Here is a 26,905-nt window from a genome sequence, read left to right as displayed (position 1 = left end):
ATGGCCCTTCTACTCACAATCCTCCATTTTATAATGTATTGCAAATTCTAGCCTCTGTGTCTGTAGCTATAGCCTCAATTTGGAGTGAGTTTTCTGTTATGTTCATGAGGCAGGATTAGCTTGAGTATTTTCAGGGAATGTATCTCAAGTCCTTGCCTTACAAGGGGGTGTGACTCAAATCATCACCTGTAATTTCTTTGAGGATATGCCTACTAATTTGCCATCATCTTTGATATCTGTTAAAACAAACAAACAATAAGCTATCTTCCTTTCTTAAGATGTTCTCTTATTAGACAAACCACCGGGTCTCTGCTTAATTAAGAAAAGCAGAAGTCTGGGGTCAATAACTGGTTGAAACTGTTCGTGTTGAGACTTATTCTAAGGTTGACGCATGTGTACTGTGGAAGCTATTATGTGGTCCAGCTGGGAACTAAGGATATCCACATGGCAGACCTTACCTGCCTAATATGTGCAGCAATAGCCAATGTGTCCTTAAGCTCCCCTTTTGATGTCATAGGCGGAAAATACACTTTCATCAATGTCTGGGACATGGGCAACACGTCATCTCTGTGATACCCGTTCCCAACTGGGAAGTCGCAGCAGACTAGTTCTTACACTGAATCATCCTGACAAGTACCAATCAGGCAAGATTTATTGTTGCCAGGACTGGAAGAACCATCTTGGCAATATAGGTCCTGATGCACTCCTTTGCTGGGCCAAACAAATAACCAAGAAAGAACATGTTCTTTCACTGTCAGCTATTTGTGTCTCTATAGCGAATCCAAGTGGAGACTGGGAGACTGTGCTAACACTTTGGCAATGTTCACTCTCTTGCTGTGATCAGCATTTAGAAACCACCAGCTGCTTTCCAGGAACAAGGCAAGACTTTCCGCTCCCATAAAGAGTTACAGTCTCCGATACCCACAGGGGCATTTCTACCCTGAGGGAGTAAGTTTGGAGTGAGTTTCCATCTTACATCTAAAAGCACTGCTGAGTTGACAGTTGGCTGTGACAACAAAAGGTCAGTGGTTCAAGCCTCCCAGCCACCCCATGGATGAAAAGCAAGGCATTCTGCTTCCATAAAGCTATACCAGCTCAAAACTCTGTAGAGCTGTTCTCTAGCTGTGGGCTTCCTAGTTTGCTTACCTCACATATATTTCTCTGGTCTGCCATGTAGAAAACCTTAGTTCCCAGCAAGACCAGATCATTGCGTGCACAGTACACATTCAACAGCCTTACAATTACAGTCCTCAATGACAGTAGGCAAGCTGAACAACAGCACCCAAAACAGCACACATTTCCATGCCTACTTATCTTTAGAGTATACTCACAATCAAATATTTACATGAAAAAGTCACTTGAAAGCGCTTCACACTGTGGTCATGTCACCAACTCAGTATATAGTCTTTTTTGTTTTGCTTTCAGCTTTTCAGAGATTTCTCTTTTTTTATTTGAGCTTTATAATTATGTAAAAATATATGCATGGTTCCAAAGTAAAATCTGACAGTCACTGGGGTGTAGTTTCTATTCCTGTCCCCTCCATACCTCAACCCCTAACCCACACCGCCCCATAGGTAGTTTAGACTGCTTTGTCTTTACTATAGAGGATTTATTTAAATGTCTTAATATCTAAAGGGACTATCCCAGCCCACCCTGTATTGCTCTCTTTCTACCCACAGGACACATTTCTTTTCCTGCTTCTTGTTGTTCCAAATAAACACATTCATGTATCCATTTTGGATTAAGAGATGAAAAGGAAAATCTGTCATTCTTATTGAAATTTACTAATCTTATAACTCAGTGAGATTTGTCCTCTATAGGATGTTGAGTCTTCCTTCCCATTAATTTAGCATTTTTACGCAATTGCTGAAATTTTGTAGTCTTGTGTGTGTCTTAAATTTTTAAAACTTTTTAAAAATAAATCTTTTTATTGGGGCTCATACAGCTCTTATCACAATCCATACATACATCAATTGAGTAAAGCACCCTTATACATTCGTTACCCTTGTTATTCTCAAAATTCGCCTTCCACTTGGGTTCCTGGAATCAGCTCGTTTTCCTTTTTTTCCCTCCCCTTCCCTCACCGCTCCACCCTGAACCCTTAATAGTTTATAAATAATTATTTTATCTTATGTGTGTGTCTTTTAAAAATGTTACTCTTACTATGTTACCGTCTTTGATCATGTTTGTCATTTGTTTTTCAGTTCTATCTACATTTTAAAATATTTAATATATAATGCAAACAGTGCCTTCTGTATTAGTGTTGTTATTGTTTGTAGATTAGAGTTTTCATTTATTCTCTGGAATTTTAAAGTGTAACAGCTTATCATCTTCAAATCGAGTCCTATCTTTCGTTTCACTTTTGTTTCTAATTACTAGATCCGTGCAATTTCTAAGGCAGTGTGGAAAGGTAGTGGAATAGTTAGTGGGGAATGGTCCAAACCAAAATCGCAGCTGGCTCATAGCTCATCAGAGAGCTATGGTGGTCGCTTATGTAACTTTACATACGATTGTAAGTAACTCTACAGGAGTAGAAAGCCCAGTCTGTCTCTTTCACGAAGCTGCTGGTGGCTTTGAACTGCCGACTAAGCAGATCGCAGCCCCAACACCCTAACCAAGACACCACCAGCGCTCCTGAATGGGGATGGTCGAGAGCATAAGGAATGTCATTCATATCAGATTCACCTCTAAAGCACGCCCCTTCCTCGGGCCCGCCTCTTACGCGTACGCGCATGGACACGCCCCCTTCCGCTGAGCCAATGGCATGGAACGTACGGGAGGGTGGGGACGCCACGTCCACCAATGAGCGGCACGCCTGGTTGTCCGGGCCCCGCCTTGGCCGGAAGCTCGCGCCGCAAGATGGCGGCCGCCGCGGAGTTGAAGCTGCTTGAGAAGTCCCTGGGGCTGAGTCAAAGGAACAAATACGGGGCCCAGGGTGAGCGCCAGGTGAGAGGCGGGAATGGCGCCGGGGGCCGGCGGGGTTCCCTGGGCCCGCGGCGCAGTGAGGGGGCGGCCCCGTGCTGCCCCGGCGGCTCCCCACGTGCCAGCCCCGGGCCAGCTGCTGCCGTAGCCCCGGCGAGGGATCCCGGGGAAAGCTGCGCCGGTCTCCACTCGCCCGGCACTGTGTCTTCTGGGAACGGCCGTCTCCCATTCCAGGAAAGCGTTGCCCGTGGTGGGAGGGCCCGCAACGAGTCCTGTCATTCTTAGCTGGCGCGGCGACTACCTGGTGCTGCCGGGCCCGGTAGCAGCGGGCGTCGGGCATCAGGCCTCGGGCGTGGGGAACACGGCGCTTCTCCCCGCCTTCCAGGAGTTCGCTTTTCGGCCCCGCCCGGCGATTACTTAAATGACAAGAGCAAAAGGCGCCACTTTGAAGGATAGGTTGCTGGGGAAACGTGGCCCCACTTGGGGGATTCGATGACGCTTCTGTGGAGCTTCGGAGTCCAGATTCAGTGCACGACACGCAGAGAATAAGGGAGATGTTGCATTGAGTGGCGCCGAAGGAGTCGCTTCTGGCAGGGTTTTATTCTTTTTTTTTAATCGTTTTATTCGGGGTTCATCCAACCCTTATCACAATCCACACATACATCAATTGTGTAAAGCACGTCTGTACATTCATTGCCCTCATCATTCTCAAAACATTTGCTCTCCACGTAAGGCCCTGGCATCAGCTCATTTTTCCCCTCCGTACTCCTCCCTCCCTCATGAACTCTTGATAATTTTAAAAAATATTCTTATCATTATTGCCATTTTGTCTTATTTTTTTATTGTTATTGCTGGGTTTCCCAGTTTGTGAAGCACACAGGAGTAGATGCAGAGAGAATAATTAATTCGATGGCATTTGTCAGGGATGTGGAGAAATATGGAGGGTGAGAAGATTTGAGGAGCAAACAAGGATCGGAGGGGAGCAAGCACTGGTACTGATTCGAACCCTTGATAATTTATAAATTCTTATTTTGTCATATCTTGCCCTGTCGGACGTCTCCCTTCACCTACTTTTCTGTTGTCCGTCCCCCAGGGAGGAGGTCACATGTAGACCCTTGTAATCATTCTCCCTTTCTAACCCACACTCCTTCTACCCTCCCAGTATCGCCCCTCACACCACTGGTCCTGATCCGCCCTGGATTCCTGTGTTTCTGGCATCCTCTGGTCCAGCCAGACTTGCAAGGTAGAATTGGGATCATGATGGTGTGGGGGAAGGAAGCATTTAGGAACTAGAGGAAAGTTGTATTTTTCATAGTTGCTATATCACACCCTGTCTGGTTCGCCTCCTCTCCGAGATCCCTCTGCAAGGGGATGTCCAGTGGCCTACAAATGGGCTTTGAGTCTCCACTCCGTACTCCCAGCCCCCGCCCCCCCATTCACTATGGTAAGATTTTCTGTTCTGATGATACCTGATACCTCATCTCTTCACTGTGCTCCATGCAGAGAATGCTTTAGAAGCCGAGAATGGATGTGGCAAGACCAATACATATGTTGTACCTTGGAAATGGTTTGCTAAGCAACACCTATTATGTTGTCCATACTTTTTCTTATCCTTTCACTTAGCCTGTGTTAAAATCATGCCCCCAAAGTAGTAGCATTGTAGTTTACCCAGGAAGTAAACAGCAGTGGTTGTGGGTTATATAGCAAATGGGAAGTAGGTGAGATGTTGAAAAGTAGAGAGGTTGCCATTGTAGATGCTGCCTTTCCTTTTTTGTAGGTGGCCTATTTTTGTATACCATTTTCCTGTGTTCATCACAGATTGTAGGGAAGTGCTTGTATGAACCTGATCAGCAAAGTATAAATCACTGTGTTATTTTGGGGCTCAAGAACATCAGTCTTCCCAAGCAAATACTCCTTGCTGATTTGCTCAATGGCAGTTGTTTACTTTTTATTTGTGCTTGGTCTGCCTTCCATTTTTCCTTTAGGTGCCCCACATAGTTTTTGCATAGAGAAAACAAATTATTTTTTTGGCAATTTATTTTAAGCAAGTAAAAGGCATGGGTTGGACATGAAAAGCAGGTGGCTCCCAAAAGGCCAGACTTTTATTATCAGTTGCCTCAATTGGGTGTTGGAGGGTTTTTTAATATGAAATATTGGCTGGCAGCAACCGTACTCTGAGTATACAAAATTGGTGGTTGTCCAGTCAGATCAGCATCCCAGTTATTAACCTAGTTAACGAGCTAGCCAGTTTTAGCAGCACTAAACTAGCCCCTGTGGCGTAAAGGAGTCCTGGAGGGATAGTGGTTACATGTTGGACTGCTAGCCTGGAGGTCAGCAGTCGAAACCACCAGCCAGCCAGTCACTTCCCGAAAGAAAGAAAGGCTTTTTACTCCCTTAAATAGTCTCATAAACCCACAGGGACTGTTCTACCCCATCCTACAGTGTTGCTGTGAATCAGAATCGACTCGGGGGCAGTGAGTGAGGCTCGATCTCATTTGCTGGTTCTAACCACATTAACATGAAGTCCATGTTGCTGTCATTTATAACTTCAACTTGGCAGTTCAATTGAGCCCATTCCTCAACTCCATGGAAGAAAGTCTGTGCAAACTTTTGGAAAAGAGTACAGTCAAGAAGCTCCCCTGGGGCAGATCTGCACTAGCAATGGCTTCCCTGTGAGTCGGGATCAACTCCAGAGCAATGGATTTCATCTTGGTTCAAATGAGGCCTGCTTGAAGTTTGTGGAAAACTTTTTCCACAGGTTTTTAGAAGTTCCCCTCTTACAGTTATAAATAACACATTTTTTTTTAATTGGGGGCTCATACAGCTCTTATCACAATACATTCATCCATTATGTCAAGCACATTTGTACATTTGTTGCCATCGTCATTTTCAAAACATCTTTTTACTTGAGCCCTTCGTATCAGCTCCTCATCTTTTTCCCCCTCCCTCACGAACCCTTGATAATTTATAAATTGTTACCATTTTTTCATGTCTTACACTGGCCGATGTCTCCCTTCACCCACTTTATAAGTAGATTATTGTGATCGGTTTCCCCTTTCTCCCCCCACATTCCCCTTCCCCTCCTGGTAAATAACACATACTTATGGTATGTCATTTGTTTAGAGATATTTATTAATTTTTGCAATGTTATTATCAGTTCAACATCACGCACCTGTCATCAAATTGAAAATTAACTGTCTGCTTTCCTAATTGATATTTGTTTATAGTTTGGTACCTTAGAGTCAAATCCTAGAGTATTTGAAAAACTGTTTAAAGATGCAGCCGTTACTTAGGAGTTGCAGTTGTGGGGGTATTTATTTTTGAAATTGTTCTGAAAGACTCTTTTCATCTTTTTAAGATTCCAGTTCTTCAAACAAACAATGGTGTGAGTTTAACAGGATTAACAACAATAGCAGCTCATCTAGTCAGGCAAGCCAACAAGGAATCTTTGCTGGGGAGCACTGCCGAAGAGAAAGCAGTCGTGCAGCAGTGGTTGGAATACAGGGTCACTCAGGTAGATGGACACTCCAGTAAAGACGACATCCGCATTCTGCTGAAGGTACTGTGACTTCTCTTTGTGGGCTAACATGCAGGAACCTCTCTCAGACTTGGGGCTTTGCCAGTGACTCACACTGACTGTAAGAATGGCTGTGCTAAAGTCAACCCTAAACGTTTTATGACCCAAATGACAGACCCTGTTTCCAAGCACAACTTTTGTACAGTAATTAAGCGATTCCATTTTTCAGACATAAGATTTAAGTGTAATAACTTGGACCACAGCGGTACGTTGGAAAAGAGACAGGCTGTTGGTGGTTAGCTACCGTGTTGTTAATTGGGTGAAGGTCACTGAGCAGATTGTCAGCTTTTTATGTTCACCTGTTCCTACGCATTTTGTTTCAGCTCTGGCATTGCAATCCCTCATCGTACCTTCACTGACCCTGTTCTCCCTGTGTTTCCTGTGTCTATCCTTCCTCCTTTCCTAACCCTCTGAACTCTGTCTTTAGGGAAATGCTGCCCTTATTTATTTCAAATGGTTGATTTTTCTGAAGTTTGTGGGCCTATCTACTGTTGGGCTGAAAATTGAGCTACAGGGTGAATTCAGTTCCAGGGCTGACGGGGTAACTACAGGTCATGGCATGGTCTCAGGCATACCCATCTTGGTCTGAACAGTAAGCCTGGTCTCTTAGGATTTTCTTCCCACTCTGATCCCAGTCTTTCTGGCGTGATCCTTTTTGGAATAGTTGGTGGTATTATTCAAGGGCCATCTAGTTCATCGGTTCTCAACCTGTGGGTCGTGACCCCTTTGGCGGAGGATATCAAACGACCCTTTCACAGGGGTCACCCAGTTGATAACAGTAGCAAAATTACGGTTATAAAGTAACAGTGACAATAATTTTATGGTTGGGGGGTCACCACCACATGCAGAACTATGTTAAAGGGTCACGACATCAGGCAGGTGGAGAACCACTGCTCTAGTTCTTCTGGTATCAGTGTTGTGGAGATTGATCTTTGTGTGGCCCATTAGGCCGGGAGGCTTATTGTTTCCAAGTGTCTTGATTTGTCTTTCCTCTTAGTGAGTAGATGCATACCTAACCTGAGATGACTGCTCTCAAGCTTTTAACATCCCAGTTGCTATTCACCAAAGTTGGATGTAGACCATTGTCTTTGTGGACAATGTAGAACGAGGTTTTGACTTGTACCATCTTGTACATTAGAGTTTTCTCATCTTTTCAAAACACACCTGTTTGTTTTTCCTGATCATTCACATTACATTGCTATTTACTTTTTTTTTTTGTTATTTACTATTTTCTATTTTTTCTTTCATTTTTTTTTAAGCATAGAGAAAGCTTTGTTTTTTTCAGATCATTTTATGGGAGTTCTTACAACAATCCATACATCAATTGTATCAAGCATATTTGTACATATGTTGCCAACATTATTTTCTAAACATTTACTTTTTAAAAATCATTTTATTAGGGGCTCATACAACTCTTATCACAATCCATCCATACATCAATTGTGTAAGGCACATTTGTACATTCACTGCCCTCATCATTCTCAAAACATTTGCTCTCCATGTAAGCCCCTGGCATCAGCTCCTCATTTTTCCCTCTCCCACCCGCTCCCCGCTCCCTCATGAACTCTTGATAATATATGTTATTATTTTGTCATATCTTGCACTGTCTGACATCTCCCTTCACCCACTTTTCTGTTGTCGGTCCCCCAGGGAGAAGGTTAAATGTAGATCCTTATAATCGATTCCCCCTTTTCACCCCACCCTCCTCTACCTCCCAGTGTCGCCACTCTCATCACTGGTCCTGAAGGGATCATCCGCCCTGAATTCCCTGTGTTGCCAGTGCTTAGCTGTACCAGTGTACATCCTCTGGTCTAGCCAGATTTGTAAGGTAGAATTGGTATCATGATTGTGGGGGAGGAGGAACCATTTAGGAACTAGAGGAAAGTTGTATGTTTCATTGTTGCTACATCACACCCTGACTGGCTCGTCTCCTTCCCAAGACCCTTCTGTAAGGGGATGTCTAATGGCCTACAAGCTATTTTCTATTTTCCTGGCTCACCGTTAACTTTATAATTACTTCTTCATAGAGCACAGAAGTCTTCAAATGCATGGGGCATGCCTTAACATTGGCTAAAGAAGCTACGTTTATTCTGTAAGCTTCGTATTTTTATAATTTATACATGTGGATATATGTAATTTATGTTTATATTAAGACATTAAAGCAGTACAGCTTATTAAGGAATCTGAGTCTTCCCTTTAAAACAAAAATAGAATCTTATTTTTGAGATAACTACGGTTAATAGTTGAGAGCATAGGCTTTCAAAATAGAATATGTCTATTCTATATATATGTAACATGTATATATGTATGTGTACATACCCTCACACACCTCTGTTTAATGTGTCTGCATTCCATGTACTGACTAAGGATGGTCTCTGGATCTGACTATGTTTAAATCCCAGCTCCACAGCCTACTAGTTGATTTTGAGCAAGTTACTAAACCTCTTTGTGCCTCTGTTTACATATATTAAAGATTATAAAATACCTCTAACTGGAATTAAATTATCACTTAAAACTGTAAATGTAGGTATTGCCTGGCCATTATTACTGTTAATGTTCCATGCTACACACATATATAACCAGTCAGCTCATTTCAGACACTCCCTTGGTCAAAAGTGAGATTTGATAAAAGTACATGGCCAAGTCATCATCACACACTTGAACCCTTTGAAAGCTTGTTGGAACCCAGGTGATGTACTGTGTAAACTGTCAGCTCTTCATTGAAAGGTGGTTGGTTCAAATCTGTTGATGTGCCCATGCATAGACGATATCCTCGGTCGCGGGTCACTGTGAGTCGACCGTGGACTCCGTGACAGCCAACAGCAAAACCTTCTTAACTGATCTTTGTTACAGAGAGAGGAGGCACATGTGTCTGCTCAGCTCATTAATGCAGCTTTCACAATGAACAAGTTTCTTCTACCCTGATATGGGGAAGCTTATAGAATTCAGGAGTTTTTGCTTCTATTTAAGGGCTCTCAACTCTTTATGTTTCCCATAGAAAAATACTAGTTGTTCAAAACTGTTTTGTCAGTTGTTGATGAGGACGCATTACTGTGTGCTTCAGAGGCACTGTCGCGCCTTATTCTGTAATAAGATGGACATTTCCTGTTAAAGAGTGTAGTGTTAGGTTCTGCAAAAATAGGAGCAGATTCAAAATCTGCTTTTATTTTTATTCTGCTAATAAATCATCACTGTTGTCGCACAACAGCCCTCAGCACCTGTCTCTAATGATTTCTCCTTGGAATACACTTCCACCTCCTTCTAACCAACTGCCTACCTCCTGAACCTCCTTTCCATCCCCTGCAGATGCCTCTTCCTCAGAACTGGGCCTGGCAATGCCCCTCCCAAACCAGTTTAGTCTACAGTTATATAAGCTATTACAACACCCCAGGCTTTTTCCTCATAAAACATTCTAATCCAAAACGGACTGCTAGCAGTCAGTTGCTCTTCCAGCAACCCTGTAGGATGGGCTAGAACTGCCCACAGAATATTCAAGGCTATTAGCTTTACAGAAACAGACTGACACGTCTTTTCCCCAAGGAGTAGGACCACTGACCTTATGATTAATAACTGAGCATTGTGCCACTCTTGGTAAGGGATGATTGTTTGTCGTGATATTTTTTAATGGGTTGCAGTTTTAAAACACTTGAGTAATCTAATAAAACTCATCCCCTTTATCATTTGCTTATTGCTCTAAGATTTGCATCCCCCCACCCCTGCAGAAGTCAAATTAGAATGAAGGAATCTTTTCCTACAAAACATGAACTGAATTAGGGTTCCAGAGTCACCAAGAATGAAAACTATTTCCAAATGAGATCGTTTTTTAATTTATTTCTATAAAAATTAAGATTACTATACGAAAACTTTAGAGGGAAGCTTAGAGATTGTTCAATCACATAAGCATGAAACCCTTTATAAATTTATTTCTGTCATTATGTGAGTTGGCAACTTAAATTGAGATTGTCTTACACAGTCGGGAACATTTTACTGATCACTTTGAGGGAAATACAGTAATACCTCAGATGTTGAACCCAATTTGTTCATATTCATGTTAGAAAACCAAAAAGTTCAAGAACTGAATGCATTTTTCCCATAAGAAGTAATGGAAAACTAAGTGATTGGTTCCGCTGCCCAAAATCCCACTTACAAACACACCTTGGAGGCTTTTAGCCTTCTCCCACATCTCTGTCTTGGATACGCTGTTGTCCTCAAGTTATTTCTGATTTACCCAAATTAACAGTAACTTTTCAGTCTTTGTTTCATAGTTAACAATTTCGCACCTTTTACTAGATTGACTGTTTTAGCAGCATTTTCCTCTTAAAAATGTTTATATTGACTCAGCCATGTTGCTTCATCATGCCGTCTTCAGCTGCCAGATCAGACAAGCAGTGATCTCATTAAGCTTTTGCAGTGATGTCGTTCTTAAACGCTATTGTGGTTCTCACAGTTTCCCCTTAAATTTACTGCTGTTATCACTGACTTTCTTTGGATCCTTGGCTATCTGATATTTTATTGAGATCACACACTAACACAAACACAGGAGAAGTAGTAGAAATGGCTTTCTGCTCTTGCCCGCAGTTACGTTCTCAGAAACCTGTGAGGGCCATTGTAGGTCAGCACTGACTGACGGCAGTGAGAGAGCACAAGCACTGTTGTCTGAGTGGTAGCGGCCCCGAGACTGAGGGCTGAGTCGCCCCTTTGTGTCTGAGGCACGATGTGGGACGACCTGCTCTTGGCCAATGCCAGTTTTTCAAGTCAGATTTTCGCTAAACTATAGTGCACCAATAAGATTTTTATTTCAAGCTTTGCTCTTCAAGTAGTGGAAAGTTCCAGCTTGGAGCTGTTGGACAACTGAGGGAGTTATGTTAATTTAAACTATATTTTTAAAGGTATGAAGAGATCATTGGTTGAAAATAAACCTAAGGCCTCATTCCCTCAGAGATCCATCTTGACTATCATTTCCTCATTCCTGATGTCCTGGTAGACCACTCCCAGGGAGCTCCCCTATGCCCCCGTGTGTGCATTTCCTGAGGGAGACAAGCGTGTCCACCGCCCCAAGTGATTGTGAGATATCAGGTGTGTTAGGCAGGGTTCACTAGACAAACAAAATCAGGACACTTATTGTATATTTGAGGATAGGTTTATATAGCGAGAAGGAATAAAAGGCTAAGTCCACACAGCAGTACGAAGGGCTCAGTTCCACTCCCTTTCCTGGACAGTTAATACACTGAAGGGCCTTCCATCTCACGTCAGCCGCTGGTCCAAGGTCAAGTAGACATCAAAGTGGCTGTTGGGAGGTATGGGGTCTTCCCCCAGTGAAGGCAAGCAAGAGTCCAGCCCGCAGGTAGCAGACACATCAAGGTGGGGCTGCAACAGCAGGAAGGTGCAGCAGAGGCCAGTAGTGCAGCAGCAGCATAGAGAAACGGGTTGCTATGTAGCATCAAGACATTCGATACAGAGCAAGATGGCTCAATCCATGGTTCTGATCACTAGGGAGAGAGAGAAGCAGAGGCTGGCCTCCAATCAAGCTGCACCCTGACTGACAGACTCCATGTGTCCATATTGGAGCCATGTTCGCACAAAAAACCCCAACACATTAGCCAAATACAAAGTAAATAGAACTGTTGTATTAGCCTAGTGTGACTAGAGAAACAAATTTATGGACATTTATATATGTATAAGAGAGAACTTTATAAGTGCCTGGCTATCAAAAGATATAGCATCTGGGGTCTTAAAAGCTTGAAGGTAAACAAGCAGCCATCTAGCTCAGAAGCAACAAAACTCACATGGAAGAAGCACACCAGCCTGTGCGATCACGAGATGTTGAAGGGATCAGGTATCAGGCATCAAAGAACAAAAAAATCATTATCATTGTGAATGAGGGGGAGTGCAGAGTGGAAACCCAAAGCCCATCTGTAGGCAATTGGACATCCCCTTACATAAGGTTAGTGGGGAGGAGACAAGCCAGTCAGGGTACAGTGTAGCAACGATGAAACATACAACTTTCCTCTAGTTCTTTAATGCTTCCTCCCCACCCACTATCATGATCCCAGTTCTACCTTACAAATCTGGCTAGACCAGAGCATGTACACTGGTACAGATAGGAACGGGAAACACAGGGAATCCAGGACAGATTATCCCTTCAGGACCAGTGGTGAGAGTGGCAATACCAGAAGGGTGGAAGGAGGGTGTGTTTGAAAGGTGGAACCGATTACAAGGATCTATACATAACCTCCTCCCTGGGGGACGGAAACAGAAAAGTGGGTGAAGGGAGATGTTGGACGGTGTAAGATATGGCAAAATAATAATTTATAAATTATCAAGGGTTCATGAGGGAGGGGAAAAATGAGGACCTGATGCCAGGGGCTGAAATGGAGAGCAAATGTTTTGAGAATGATGAGGGCAATGAATATACAAATGTGCTTTACACAATTGATGTATGTATGGATTGTGATAAGATTTGTATGAACCCTTAATAAAAGGATTTAAAAACAGTAGCAAAATTAGTTATGAAGTAGCAACGAAAATAATTTTATGGTTGGGGGGGTTCACCACAATATGAACTGTATTTAAAGGTCACGGCATTAAGAAGGTGGAGAACCATTGCTCCGTGGTTTCTGTTGTTCATCCCCCTGGGGATGGCAATGATGTATCTATCATTGCAATCGGTTCCCCCTTCCCCACTACCCTCCTGGTATCAATACTCCCATTTCTGTTCCTGAGGGGTTTATTAGCTCAGGTCTAGAAGGAAGTAGAAGGCAGGACTAGGGTCATGATGGCGGGGGCGGGGCACGAGGAGGGGGGATAAGGAAGTCTCAAGGAACCAGAGGATATCGATCGAATGTTTCATCCGAGCTCTCCTGTGCCCTTTCTTGTGACCCTTCTGTATGGGATGTCCCATTGCCCATAGATGGGTTTTGCGTCTCTGTTCTGACCTCCTTCATTCTCAACAATGTTTTGGGTCTTCTGATGAAGACCCTGATCCTGCCCACACCTCTTGATCACAGACTGGTGTACTTTTTCCTTGTGGGCTTGTTGCTTCTCTGCTAGACGACCGCTTGTTTAACTTCAAACCTTTATGACTCCTGACACTGTATCTTTTGATGGCCAGGCATCATCAGCTTTCTTCGCCACATTTGCTTGTGCACCAATTTGTCTTCAATGATCGTGCTGGGAAGGTCAGGATCATAGAATGGCAGGTTGTTAGAACTAAGTCTTCTTGCGTTGAGCAGAGGCTCAAAGTGCATCCAATACCTCACTGTATTGCCATATAAATATGTGTGTATAGGCCAATACCTCTATTTTATGAATTAATATATTTATATATGTACGCACCTATGTTTAAAACTCTATCCATAGCTTTGCTTCCTAGTACTTCCTGTTTCTATTTACCTTCCTCCTGCCCCACTGTCACGCTTGCCCTTCTTCTGCCCCTTAGTAATTCCTCAGCTAGATTGCTGTTAGAGCAAAACAGTTTGTAAGTGTTTCCATGCCCCACATCGATCATCTTGAATTATATTTATGCTTCTAAAACCAAATGTGTAAGTAAAACTTTGCATTTATAAACCCAATTACAAACAAGTCTTATTGTTTTCCCACCCTGCTCCTAGAGTAATGAGAAAGAAATGTAGTATTCTTCCATGGTTGCAATGTTGGCACGAACATTCAAACATCCCTTTTGAAAATCAGTTACCTGTCTTCTGAGCCTTATCCCTGGTTCAGTGCTGCCCTTTGATTGGAAGGTTTGGTTGTTCTAGGAAGGCTATATAGTGCTCTTGTTGTTCATCTTATAGGCCCGTTGTTTGGGCCCCGGCTGGCTTAAAGGGAAACAAAAGGCCATACTCTCAACTGTTCTACCAGTTGCTATCACAGTAGGAGGTCTGTCTTATTATTTTACTTTTTTCTAATTTTGCTCCACATTTTCCCTGCCTCTCTCTGGACCTTGTATTATGATCTCTTTCAGAATATTAAGCAGCAATATCCAGGCACGATGCAGTTCTGGTCTCAGGGTCACAAAGGCTGAGCTTCGTGTGGTCCAGTAGGCCTTCGAAGCAACTGTTAAGCCCAATTCTAATCTATTACAATGAAATACTTGTGTTACTGTCCTTTCCTTTTGAAGTCTATTAAAGACAGTTGTAGTAGCTAAAACAATTTCATGTCAACTTGATAAAAGAATGAAGGAGTGAAGTCTAGGCTGCCAATCAGCTCACAGCCTGATTGATCCCTCCTTGTGGGCATAGCCTTCTCATGAAGACTCTTTCTTGATCCTGCCATTAGAAGAGGCAGACCTTTCTGTTTCACCTTTCTGTTAACAAACCTGAGCCACATGGCAGCCAGAGCCCTGGAGATGCTCCCACATCACTGGATCTAAAAGACTTTCCACCCACCAGCCTGTGATCTTCCTGCATTTGGCATCATTGCGAGTGGCTATGTGGACTAGTATTGGACTTAGAGGCTAATATTGGACTTGTGGACTTGACCTGGACTGGGCTGATTTCGTATGTGGGTTTTGTTGCTTCTGAGCTAGATGGCCGCTTTGTTTACCTTCAAGCCATTAAGACTCTAGAAGCTATATCTCTTGATAGCCAGGAACCATCAACTTTTTCACCACATTTGCTTATGCACCCGCCTTGTCTTCAGCTATTGTGTCGGGAAGGTGAGCATCATGGAATGCCAGTTTAATAGAAGAAAGTATTTTTGCATTGAGAGAGTACTTGAGTGGAGGCTCAATGTCTATCTGCTACCTTAATACTAAATCTATACATATATGCACACAGATCTATTTCCACATCCTCATATATAAATATATTTACATATGTACATGCTTTTATTTAGACCTCTATAAATGCCCTTTTCCTCCTAGCTGTTTCCTCTATTTGCTTTTACTTTCCTTTTGTCCCACTATCATGTTCAGCCTTCATTTGGGTTTCAGTAATTCCTCTTGGTTACATTACCCCTGGTCATCCCCTACCAGGTCTCCTACACCCTCTTCACTACCGATTTGGATCACTTCTTGTTCCCTTGTCCCTAGGGTTGTTAACACCACTTCCTTTCGCCCCCACCTGCCCCTCTCCCATGTCCCCCTGGAACTGTTGTCCCATTGTTTTCTCCTCCAGATTGTTCATCCAGCCTATCTTATTTAGACAGACCAGCAGAGATAATAACATGCACAAAAATAAGATAGAGCAAAACCAAGCAACAAAAGAAAACAAAACACCACCACCAACAAGCCAATGACAAAAAACAACAGCACAAGAAAGAAAAGCTTGTAGTTAGTTCAAGGACTGTTTGTTGGCCTTTAGGAGTGTTTTCCAGTTGAGTTTGTTGGGGCGCCAAGCTCTGGCCCCAAAGTCTATTTTTGGTGTTCCCTGGGGGCTTCATTGCTCTGTTCCCCTTGCTGTTTGTTCCATGCTGATAGTGTATTTTCTCAGTGTGGTGAAATCAGATCGGGCAGAATTCCCACAGTGTCTACAGTGTTGTCCCTTGTAGGTCTATAGGTCAGTGAGGGATGTCGTGTCTCCTAGGGGGACCAGCCATGTGGTCTTCTCTGTGGATTGGCTGCTCTGAGTGGGAATCTTGTTGTCAAGGCTTGGTGGGCCGGGATGTGCTCCACTCTCTCTTTCTCCCCCTTAATTTTGCTACTTGAAAGGGTTGTTGAGCCCCCAAAAGGATCGTAACCCATGGGTTGAAAACCACTGCCACAGGGGAAGGGAGAAAGCAGTCGGTGTTAGATAGGAAAATAATAATTTCTAATTCATTCAGGGGCCACAAGGGGGGAGGAGGGAAGAGGGAAAAAACAGGAGTTGATAGCAATGCCTCGTATAGAATGGCAACTATTTGTACCATATGTACAAATATACTTGATGCAATTGATGCTTAGATAGTTGTGAGCTATAAGAGCCCCAATAAAATTAATTTTAAAAAATAAATAAGACTTTTGCTTATAGGATAATTGTGCAAGGGCTCATTTCTTTTGAAGGTCCATTTCAGTGTTCATACCATTTTAAGTGACTCATGTAATTTTAAAAAGTAGATGGTTTAAAGCAAAAATTAGTTGGATCTAGATGGTTATATGGTTGTTTGCTGTGCTATGTTTTCAATTTATCTCTATTATTAGACAGTTTCATAAATAGACGGAAAAGAAATGAGATAGAATAGGAGACTTATTTTAAATGTTTGGCCATGTTAGAAAAACTTATTAAAAAAAAGAAGTGATCATCAGGCATCAGTTTTGTTCTTTGAGTATTTATTTTAAGTGAAGTCTTGTCATTTGTAGGGAAAATCCGATTTGTAATACTAATCGGGGAAGAGAACCTAATCAGCTCATTAAAGAAGCTTAAGAGGCTTGATAACTGACTCTTAGAACTCTGACGACGAAGTGCATTTCAAGTTGGGCTGCTAACTGAAAGGTCAGCTGTTTGAAACCACCAGCTGCTGTGCAGGAGAAAGATGAGGCTTTGTGCTCCTGTGACCTTGTAGTCTTCATATGGTGCTACCTAAAATGACCGGGAATAGAAATTCCATACTAGGGGTGGGAATTAACTAGGATAGCAGTGAATACCCACTGTACAAAGCAATGAGAAATTGTTTCAGACTGTTTTTTACAATTCTTAAAATTTAGTGACAATATTTTTATGTGTTTTTTATAATCAAAATAAGGTTTTTATAGTTATTCGGTGACTGTCACCTCCTCATTGTCCTCTTTCCGTTTTGCCATCATTTGTACAGCTCCTAGCTTCATGGACCGTTTTGGAAATTGCCGTCTGTAGCTGAAGACTTAGGCAAACTCCAAGAGAAAAATTCAGTTTAGCCAGCACTTTCTGACTGTTATTGAACTACTCTATGCCATCGCTGTGGGATGTCGTTGAGAAGCAAAACAATATTCTCTCTCTGCAGCTCCAGGAATTCTGGAGTAAATACTTTTGACTATTGAGCAATGTTTTATAACTACTCTTTAGCGGAACTTCTGATACTATCTAATATTGTATTATGTAAAGTTCATAAAGTGTTCTTTCTTAAAGGTTTCTTCAAGGTTATCCATGATTTTAACTCAGCTACCCACAAACTTTTCTCTGCCCCCTCATATAAATTTGTTGTCATGTTTAACTTGAATGTAAATTTGAATGTAATTTCATATAGTTTCCTAGTATCCTAAATTGCATAGAAGCCAAAAAGTATGTACATTATTTTTATCTAAACATATTCCTCCACAAAATTGTCTTACTCATGCTAGTCTGTCAGGTAATAATTTAGATTAGGGTTTTTCAAGATTTTTTTTTTTTTTTAATTTATGGTGACCTAGTAGGACAGGGTAGAACTTCCCCTGTGGGTTTGAAACAAACTCATTATAGGAGTAGAAAGCCTATGAGCTGCTGGTGGTTTCGAACTGCTGCCCGTGAGGTTAGCGGCCCAGTGCATAACCACTACACCATCAAGGCTCCTCTTCAGTATAAAAGATTTAAATTTTTTACTGTAGTAACCGACATAAGGCCTGTGAGTTTGAACAAAACTATATTAATGTCAAATATCACATGTGTTAAATATTTTGGGTTTTTTTCTTTGTTGTTTTTTTCTGATTCTCTCAAATGTTTTAAATGACACAAACATGGTAGTTAACTTCAGTACTATTTTTTAATTAATATTTTATTAATTTGTTTTTTTTTCTAGGAACTTAATTCTTATCTTGAAGACAAAGTCTACCTTACGGGCTATAACTTTACCTTAGCCGATATTCTGTTATACTATGGACTGCACCACTTTATAGTAAGTATTTGAATACTTATTGGTGTTTTTACCCGTCATTCAGCATGATGACTTATGTAGATGTTTATCTTCTGGTTAAGTTATAATTTTTGTAAATTATAAAATAAAAATGAGACCTTCTTAAACAATACACATATGCAACAGTTTCTTTCATATATCCACCTAACATAGTACCTCTCTTGACCTGTTTAATTCTCAACCTTTGCTTCCACTCTTTCAGCAACAGCTTCTCTAGCCCCTCTGTGCACTTTACCATTGCCACACTGCTCTGGCTGCAGAATGAATGCAGCACTTCAACCTCTGTGTAACCTCTCATCTAGCTAGGCCTTCCTTTTCTTACTCCCCATTCCCACCACTCTGGGAAGTAGCTGGACTCTTGCTCTTCCTATCAAGACCCCCGCTGCATCATTTTAACCCCATCTTCCTGATCACATCTTCAGCACCTCCATTCTACTCTATACTCATCATCATTTTCCTGTAAATCCCTGTCTCTTTATCAGTCCAAATAGATGCCATTCTCCCTATACCCGATCCTTGTCCAGTTGTAGAAACCGTGAAGCTATAGATTAATGTCACTGCAGGTGTACGGGATCTCTTTTCAGCTGTGTTCTTGCACTGATCAGTTCTTTATTTCAAAGAATTCCCTCAACTAAATCTCTTCCTCCTCTTCATCTCAGCCGTCACCAGATGGTCTTCCTCCGACAGCCTGCCCACTTGCTTTCACATCTTCATTCAGCTTGTCTTTTTCTGAGAAAGGTCCGCGCTGCTTTTGGTGCTGACTGATCTGTTCATTGTCCTGCACCCCATCTCTCTTCTCTCTCTTCTGAATCTTGCCCTGAATTCAATGTTCTTTCTTTCTCCTGTCTTTAATTTTTCCTTCTATGTGGTCAGTTCCTTTTTTTAAATTGTGTTCCATCTGTAACTTAATTACAGACACTTCCGCGACACTTTGTTCCAGGCACTATTCTATATGATTTATAATTGTGAACTCATTTCACTCTTATAATAGCCTTGTAAGGGTAGTGCTCTTACTATCACTTCTGTTTCATAGATGAGGTAACTGAATATAGGGAGATCAAATACCCTTTAAGTAGAAAGCAACAGCTCGATCTAGAAACCGGGCAGTCTTCCAGCGTGTGTCCATTTTAACATTTGCATCCTGTCTAAACCTCCAGGCCTCCTCTGTTCACATGTGTCTCTTCCTTAGCTGCTGGTCTTTGTTCTGCAGCTCACTTTGTTGCTCTGGGCTTTGGAAATGTTCTCTAATCTTCCTTCTTCACCTCTACCTTGCCATTGGAACCGTCTTTCAGCATTGTCATGTGTCTTTTGCTTTCTCGGAATAATTAAATAGCTCTTCCCTCTCATTTATTTTGTATGGGAGACCTTCCTGTTCCTTGCTAAACTCCATCCTCTCACTTCCCTGGACACCTCAGTTTCAGCCAGAACATTCTCTCAAGCCTCCTCAGCGCAGTGCAGCTCCAGGTCTGTTCGCTATTCCCTTTTGCTCCTTGATCCGAACCCTAATAGTCCTCACAAATTTTTATTTCAGTTGTCACTCACTTCCACACTAATTTATTTTTTGGGCTTTCTCTGACTTCCTAAACCATGAAGTGGTCCTTCCCGTTCCTCTACTGCGTAGATTGCTCCAGCTAACGTTGATTTACATTTTTCCCTTAGTAACTGTAAGTTGCTGAGCCAAGAGCAGCTCAAATTCATAACAACCCTATCTCATATTGTCTTTGACACATATGAATAGATGTTTCCTTAACCTATTTCTGTATAATTAATTACCAAATACATATATATTTGCCCCCAATCCTCTGTGTTTCACAATAGAGGAAGTGGCGTATCCTTTTTATAAATTAATGCATAGGATGGTCAAGACGGCTCAGTTTTTGGAAAGTCCAAGATAAAGCCAGACCTTCTGGCCCACGTATGTGTATGGCAGAGCCCTTTGTAAACCCTAATAACGGTGGAACAGTCATTCAGTGGTTCTTCGCCCCCTTCCCTTCCCCTCCCCAAGCTGTAACCTCTCAATTTGCATTTTCTCTAGCTTCATTGAGAATTATACCTGTGAGCTACTTAAGTAAGCATATTCAGTTCCACACATCATTATTGTCATGTCCTAGTGTGATTGTGATTCAGGAGGAGAGCGCAAAGAGGCTCCAAGAAATTGCCCCCCCCCCCAATGGATTTTATTTTTAATTCCATTTCTCTGCCAACTTTTTGAAGCCCTGGCATACTGTTTGATGACAAGCTTTTAAAATAAATCAGAACCTTATGATATATGCCTGCTGTAGTTGGAGCCACCTGACACAGTGGTTAACTGTTGAGGTGCTGACGGAAGGTCTGTGCTCGGAGCCCATCCACAGCTCCACGGGAGATAGGAGACAGCCTCGGGAACTGTGGCGCAGTGTCCTCTGCCCTACAGGATTGCCCAGCAACAGTGGGTGCTGGTCTTTTGTTGTCTCTTCAGTATTTGAGGGAGACAGACAAAGTAAGATTCAAACTTCCTTTTATGAAAGTATTGACCTCGTTGTTTAAAAAAATAGCCCATTTTACATGAAAAGTGTTAGTGAATGGGAGAAACTGTAGCTCAGGCCAGAGTCATGTTCAGAATTTCATGGGATCTGTTCAAGAGAGAGTTCAGGAAAGGTAGCCCATAGAATCATGAAACTACCAGAAAACAGTCTGCTGAATTTGAATGGCCTTGGGAAATAGTGGTAGTATTAAAAGCTTATGATGATCTTTCCTACAAATACTATAAACAGGATGAGAAGATGATGTCTCATCGAAAACAACACTTAGGACGGTGAGATGAGGCTCACTGATGTGAGGTGGACTCAACAGGAATCAAGTGGGACAAGGGAAAAGATGAGTCAGTATAAGCAAAACCCGGAGGCATAGCATCTGTTTATCTCTTTCCCCTTCCCAGCTCCTGGCACAGTGCCTGGCTAGCTAGGTGCTTATCAGATAAGTGAGCCACCTGATCTCTATAAATTAATTTCCCACGGGAGGTTGTTTATTTTCATATAAAAGTATAATCTTAGAAAAAATGTGATCTTTAGTTATATGCTCCAATATAATTAACTCAGAAGTAATTTTGTTTACATTTGAAGAAAGTTCAAGTGAACTTGAAATCACCCTGTGGTCACAGCAGCCTCTCTCTATTCCGTTCTAGGGTCAATGTGTTTTAGTAGTTTTTTGAATGTAGGATGATGATGTGGCTGGCTGGCTGGCACTCCTTCCCTCATTTCAAAGTGAAAAGCCTCCAAGGTAAAGGGGGTTTGCTGTTCTTGTCATTAAATTCCTGGCGCCTGCATTCTCCCTCTTCAACTGGAGGAAGGCTTTCTTAGAACTTGATTTGCGCAAGACTAGATGGCTACAGTCATGGTGACCTTAGAGATGGCGTAGGCACTAGAGTGGTTTGACTTTTTCAAAGTCATATGAGGGACTTCAAAAAGTTCATGGAATCATGCAGTTATAGATAATGGAATTTCTCCATGAACTGTTTAAGTCATTCATGGTTGACATTGCATTTTGGTATTACATAACTAAACATCGTGAAATAAAAGTTTTGCAAACTAGGAATATATATATTCATTTTCTTTCTCTTCTGGCTTTTGTCGGTTATACGGTAGGGGAAGGGAATTCCGTGAGGAAACGGAAACTCTTGTAGAGTACTCTGCAGGACAGTCAGCAATTTCCTAATCCATGGTGCCAGATAGCCAAAGCACTCACACCACTGTTTCGTCATGTGATGTGAAGTGAACCCAGGTGTCCTAGAGAGCATTGATTTGTGGGCGGGGTCTCAGTGGTCCTTTCAGATCTTCCTGTTAAGATTCAATTTACAGCACTTAGTCATCTGTACCTATTTAGATGTCCTGTCTTGGAATGTATATAGTGACTGAGATGTACTGATTGAGGATACTATGCTTTATCTTTGTCAAAGCAAAATTGAATGGACCAGGGTGTAAATAATTCTGTTGACCATCCTTCTGGGTTGGTGCCTTGACTTCACACACAACAAAACATCATCTCCACCCTCTTGTTCACACATAGAAGACATAAATACCCTCCCAGGTACTGGCCTCACCTGGATTCCTGTACAATAACAGAGCTGCACTGTCTTGTGCTAGTAATCCCATCTCATCCTGGTCTACTTAGGTATAATAATACACAGACAAGAAGACAATGGATTCTTCCTTGGTACTGAATTTAGGGAGAGTCCAAGTTCAGATTAGCTATCTGCTTGTGTTCATCAGGGTTTTTTCTGTGGTGTATTGCTTGGCCTATATATTTAGCATGCATTCGCCAATTCATAATTTATTCATTTGTATTATTAAGTATTTAATATGCTTTCAAGGAGCCTTGAATTGTTTTATAGTCCCACTGTGTTGTTTCCGTGTGAGCCCAATTAGTTGTGGCTGAGTTGCTCTAATTATAGTCTATCAGAACTCCCTTTGAGGAATACTGTGCTTGGCTGTCTTTGTTAAACTCCCAGTTGGTGCAACTTATTTATTATGAGAACAGTTGACTCACTGCTTTCTCAAAGTGATTTCCCTGGTACATACTGATCCTTGTGAGCAGACTGTTACTGAAGATTATTATAATATTGTATAATTATTGTAATATGTGCTACTTGACTGAAAGATTACCAAGTTTGAAGCATACATTTGTGTTGAAGTTTGAAGCACAAATGGACTTAATGTAGTTCTTTTAAAAGGAAAGGGAAAATAAAAAAAGTAACTGCAAAATAATCCAGTAACACAAACCACAAAAACAAAATGGTTGAATGGCAGTGTGGTGCCTTGTTGAAAAGACAGCACAGAGCAGCCTCTCCTAATCTGGAAATTGGTAATTTAGTAATGCCTTCTTTCACATGCCTTCATGGTAAACCAAGGACTAACTAAGACTATAACCTACCTGGCTTTAATGTTGAAACTAATGTTTATTTGACTGCTAATATGAAACTATTTGTAGAGTACCTATATATATTACAAAGAAGCCAGGGCGGCACTGTGAGTTAGACATTGGACTGGTAACTGCAAGGTTGGCAGTTCAAACCCACCAGCCACTCTGCAAGAGAGACGAGGCTGGCTAGTCCCATGAAGGTTTATCTTGGAAGTCCTGTCTAGGTTCTCTGTGAGGCAGAATATACTCAACAGCAGGGCGTGGGTTCTACAAATACAAAGGAAGGATTCAGTAGAGCCAAGAATCACCAGAGGTAAAGAGGAGCCAGTGACTATTACAATTACTGCCGAAGATGGCGGAGGGGCAGGTCCTGGTGCTCGATGGCCGCGGCCATCTCCTGGGCCGGCTGGCGGCCATGGTGGCCAAGCAAGTGCTGCTGGGCCGCAAGGTGGTGGTGGTGCGCTGTGAGGGCACCAACATTTCAGGAAACTTCTACAGAAACAAGTTGAAGTACCTGGCCTTCCTCAGGAAGCACATGAACACCAACCCCTCCCGCGGCCCCTACCACTTCCGGGCCCCAAGCCGCATCTTCTGGAGAACCGTGCGAGGCATGCTGCCCCACAAGACCAAGCGGGGCCAGGCTGCCCTGGACCGGCTCAGCATGTTTGATGGGATCACGCCCCGCTATGACAAGAAAAAGCGGATGGTGGTCCCTGCTGCCCTCAAGGTGGTGCGACTGAAGCCCACACGCAAGTTTGCTTACCTGGGCCGACTAGCCCATGAGGTGGGCTGGAAGTACCAGGCGGTGACAGCAACCCTGGAGGAGCAGCTCGTGAGGCTGCGGAAACAGGCCGAGAAGAACTTGGAGACAAAGATCAAGTACTCAGAGGTTGTAAAGACCCATGGAATCCTGGTCCGAGCCCAATAAAGACTTAGTCCTTCAAAAAAAAAAGAAAGAAAGAAAGAAAGAAAAATAACTAGTCAGCTAGAAGGAATGGTGGGAAATCAATGTTTTAAGTTAAATATCCCAAGAAATTCCCTCAAATTTCTAAAACTTGAAAATTTGGTGGAAAGAAGTGCATCCTTTTGCTTATTCACAGTAAGCTTCACATATTAATGTTCACCAAAACAAATTGAGGTCAGTTGTCGTTTTCCCAGGCTCTAATTGAGACTCTAAGAGGATGCTGGAAAAGGTGCATGTGTCTTCTGGCAAAATGATTTTATACTATGGGTCTTTGTATGCACTGGAGATTCTAAATGTGAAATGCCTATTTTGGACAATGATAATTTTGTTGTATGTTGTATTTTGTTATTTTAAATGAGACCCCTGTAATAGTAAATGGTGTTCCGAGATACAAATAGGACCTATTAGCACTGGTTCTAATGTGGGTAGACAGTTGGAGCAGTAGGTCAAGCATTGGTACTTTATTGCATGGGCGTGCTTTGTTTTCAGTGTATTTTAGTTTGTGTTTGAAAACCTCACAAAATGACTAAGTAGGGATTTGTTTTTTTCTTTTTTAATGAAAGAGCTCTGAAAAGACGATATTGTGGAAAGGAGCCAGCGTATGTGTGTGTTTCTCCTTGTAAATTGCCTTTAGTGAATATAAAATGAAAAGAGGATTTAAGTATTTCTTTGAAAAAAATCCTAGTGTGTATGTATTAATTTTGTTGTTAGTATTATCTTGTATTCTGCCGTAATTCATGCATCCAGCCCTGTATTTGCTTGCAAGCTGGAGCTAGTCTGTGTTCTGAATAGCCACAGGGCATCCATCATGAGAAGAGCTTGCCAAGAGATTGACAGCTCTATGAGTGATGCATATAGAGTGACTGGGTTGATTTTTTTTGAGAGTTTTTGTTAATCGTTATCTTAGTGCGTTTTTCTCCAGAGTTGAGTAGAAAAGCAGCAATAGCATGCACACGCATACACCAGCAGGCGTTTAAAAGTTCAGAATAGAAAGACTTTTAAATATACGTTTTTGAGTTGTACGTCCTATTCCCTTGTGTGTTATCAAGGAGCCATGGTGGTGTAGTGGTTAAAAGCCCATCTGCTGACCAGGTTTGGTGTGTGAAGCCACTAGCCAGTCCATGGGACAAAGGGGTACCAGTCGGCTTCTGTAAAGATTGACAGACTGGAACCCTAATGGGGCTTGGAAGGTTGATGAGTCAGAATGAACTCAGAAACAAAGGGTGTGATTCTTTCTTGTCTAGTGACTGCATTAAATACCAATAAACCTTTTTTTAGGTTTACCAGGAAGATCGAGGAAGAGCTGTATCTTAAGTCTTTGGAGCTGCCTTTCCCTACCTTCTTTTGCATTGAAATGAAACAAATTCTGTGGCCCACAGACCCTGGGTATAATATGTACTTTGTATTTGCCGAGGTCCTGAAATTTCTGTAGATGACCCATTTAATGCTAAAGTGAAGATAAAGTCCATTAAGCAGGCAGCTCATCGGATAGTTAACAATTGTTACTCCTAATGGAATGTGTTTACTTTTGATGATTGTTCCCCATTCCTCCCTACCCACAGTCTCGTACCGCCTGCTCAAGTGAAAATGGTAGGCATGATTATGTAATGCCTCTGTCATGTTTTGAATCTCTTCTTAGGTTGAGCTGACAGTTCAAGAGAAGGAGAAATACCTGAACGTGTCTCGCTGGTTTGGCCACATTCAGCACCACCCAGGGATCAAGCAGCATCTGACTAGCGTTGTCTTCATCAAGAACAGACTGTATACCAGTTCCCATTAGAAGCTTCCCAGGCCCCACAGAAGAGTTATTTACACGTTTCAAGTGAAAAATGCATTCTGGACCAGAGGACTAGCATAAACTGATAGTCATTATTTGTTGACGGGAGCTAAATTTTAAAAGTGTACACTTCTGTTAGAATGTTTTGTTTGTTCTTTGGTTGGCATTTTGCAATTTTTTTAATGTAAAAACTGTTGTCAAAATCAAGTCATAAATTATCGTGACTTATAGGTGAAATTTTAATAAAAGTTGCAAATCAGTGGCTTAATCCATAAGGAAAAATAATGTTTTCCATGGGTGACGTATTTGGCTATTAGATCACCTCTCTTTTGTATTTTAAAATTCATTTTTCACCAATGGACATTTAGCTAGTTTGTTTATTATCATCTATAATAAATTGTGCCAAGGAAAGGGAAGAAAGATGGACTTGTTTTAAAATATTTATGTGAGCTAGTAAATGTGGTTAAAAAAGTCATTTTGTTTGTTTCTTTCCTGTAGTCAGTATTCATTGGGGTGAAACTAACTACTGAACTGCCCTAGAGGGAACTGGAATAAGATATGTTCCCTTGAGTTAATGGTTCTTCATGGTGTTCTGGGGCTTAATGAAATATGCAGTGGCTAAAAGAACTGAGAAATTCTTGCTACCACACAAATTTGAGACTTAATTGTTAGGGATTCCTAAGGTGAAAGCCTGGTGTCTATTGCAGCACTATGAAGACAAAGAAAAACACTCTACAAGCAGACCCAGGCGGTTTCTAAAGTTACTGCCTGTATAAATGCTCGTTATTGAAAGCTAATGAGCTTATCTTGCCAAAGAAAGCAGGTTGGGAGCTTTAGTGTTTGACGCTATTTAATGTGTCGGTGCTGATCTTGTTCTATCTAATCTAATTAGTATGCAATTCAAGTCCCCGTTGAAAGAGCAGCCCTCTGGTTTCACCTAAGAGGAAATGATCACGTATGTATTGAAGAGAAAAAGGTGGGAACCAGA

General features: G+C 41.9%; 1 protein-coding gene and 1 pseudogene across 1 annotated transcript; both read left to right on the top strand.

Moving 5' to 3' along the window:
• Positions 1-2,804: 2,804 nt before the first annotated feature.
• On the top strand, positions 2,805-26,380 carry EEF1E1 (eukaryotic translation elongation factor 1 epsilon 1). Its single transcript, XM_075554138.1, has 4 exons — positions 2,805-2,946; positions 6,281-6,481; positions 18,167-18,262; positions 25,780-26,380. Exons 1-4 carry the CDS (start codon positions 2,860-2,862, stop codon positions 25,918-25,920), a joined length of 525 nt encoding a protein of 174 aa, XP_075410253.1. The 5' UTR covers positions 2,805-2,859; the 3' UTR covers positions 25,921-26,380.
• On the top strand, positions 23,290-24,865 carry LOC142453004 (large ribosomal subunit protein uL13 pseudogene; annotated as a pseudogene).
• Positions 26,381-26,905: the final 525 nt, after the last annotated feature.

Source organism: Tenrec ecaudatus, chromosome 7 (assembly GCF_050624435.1).
Source record: "Tenrec ecaudatus isolate mTenEca1 chromosome 7, mTenEca1.hap1, whole genome shotgun sequence".
In the NCBI taxonomy this organism is placed as follows: Eukaryota; Metazoa; Chordata; class Mammalia; order Afrosoricida; family Tenrecidae; genus Tenrec; species Tenrec ecaudatus.
This window is presented reverse-complemented; position numbering and strand designations above follow the sequence as displayed.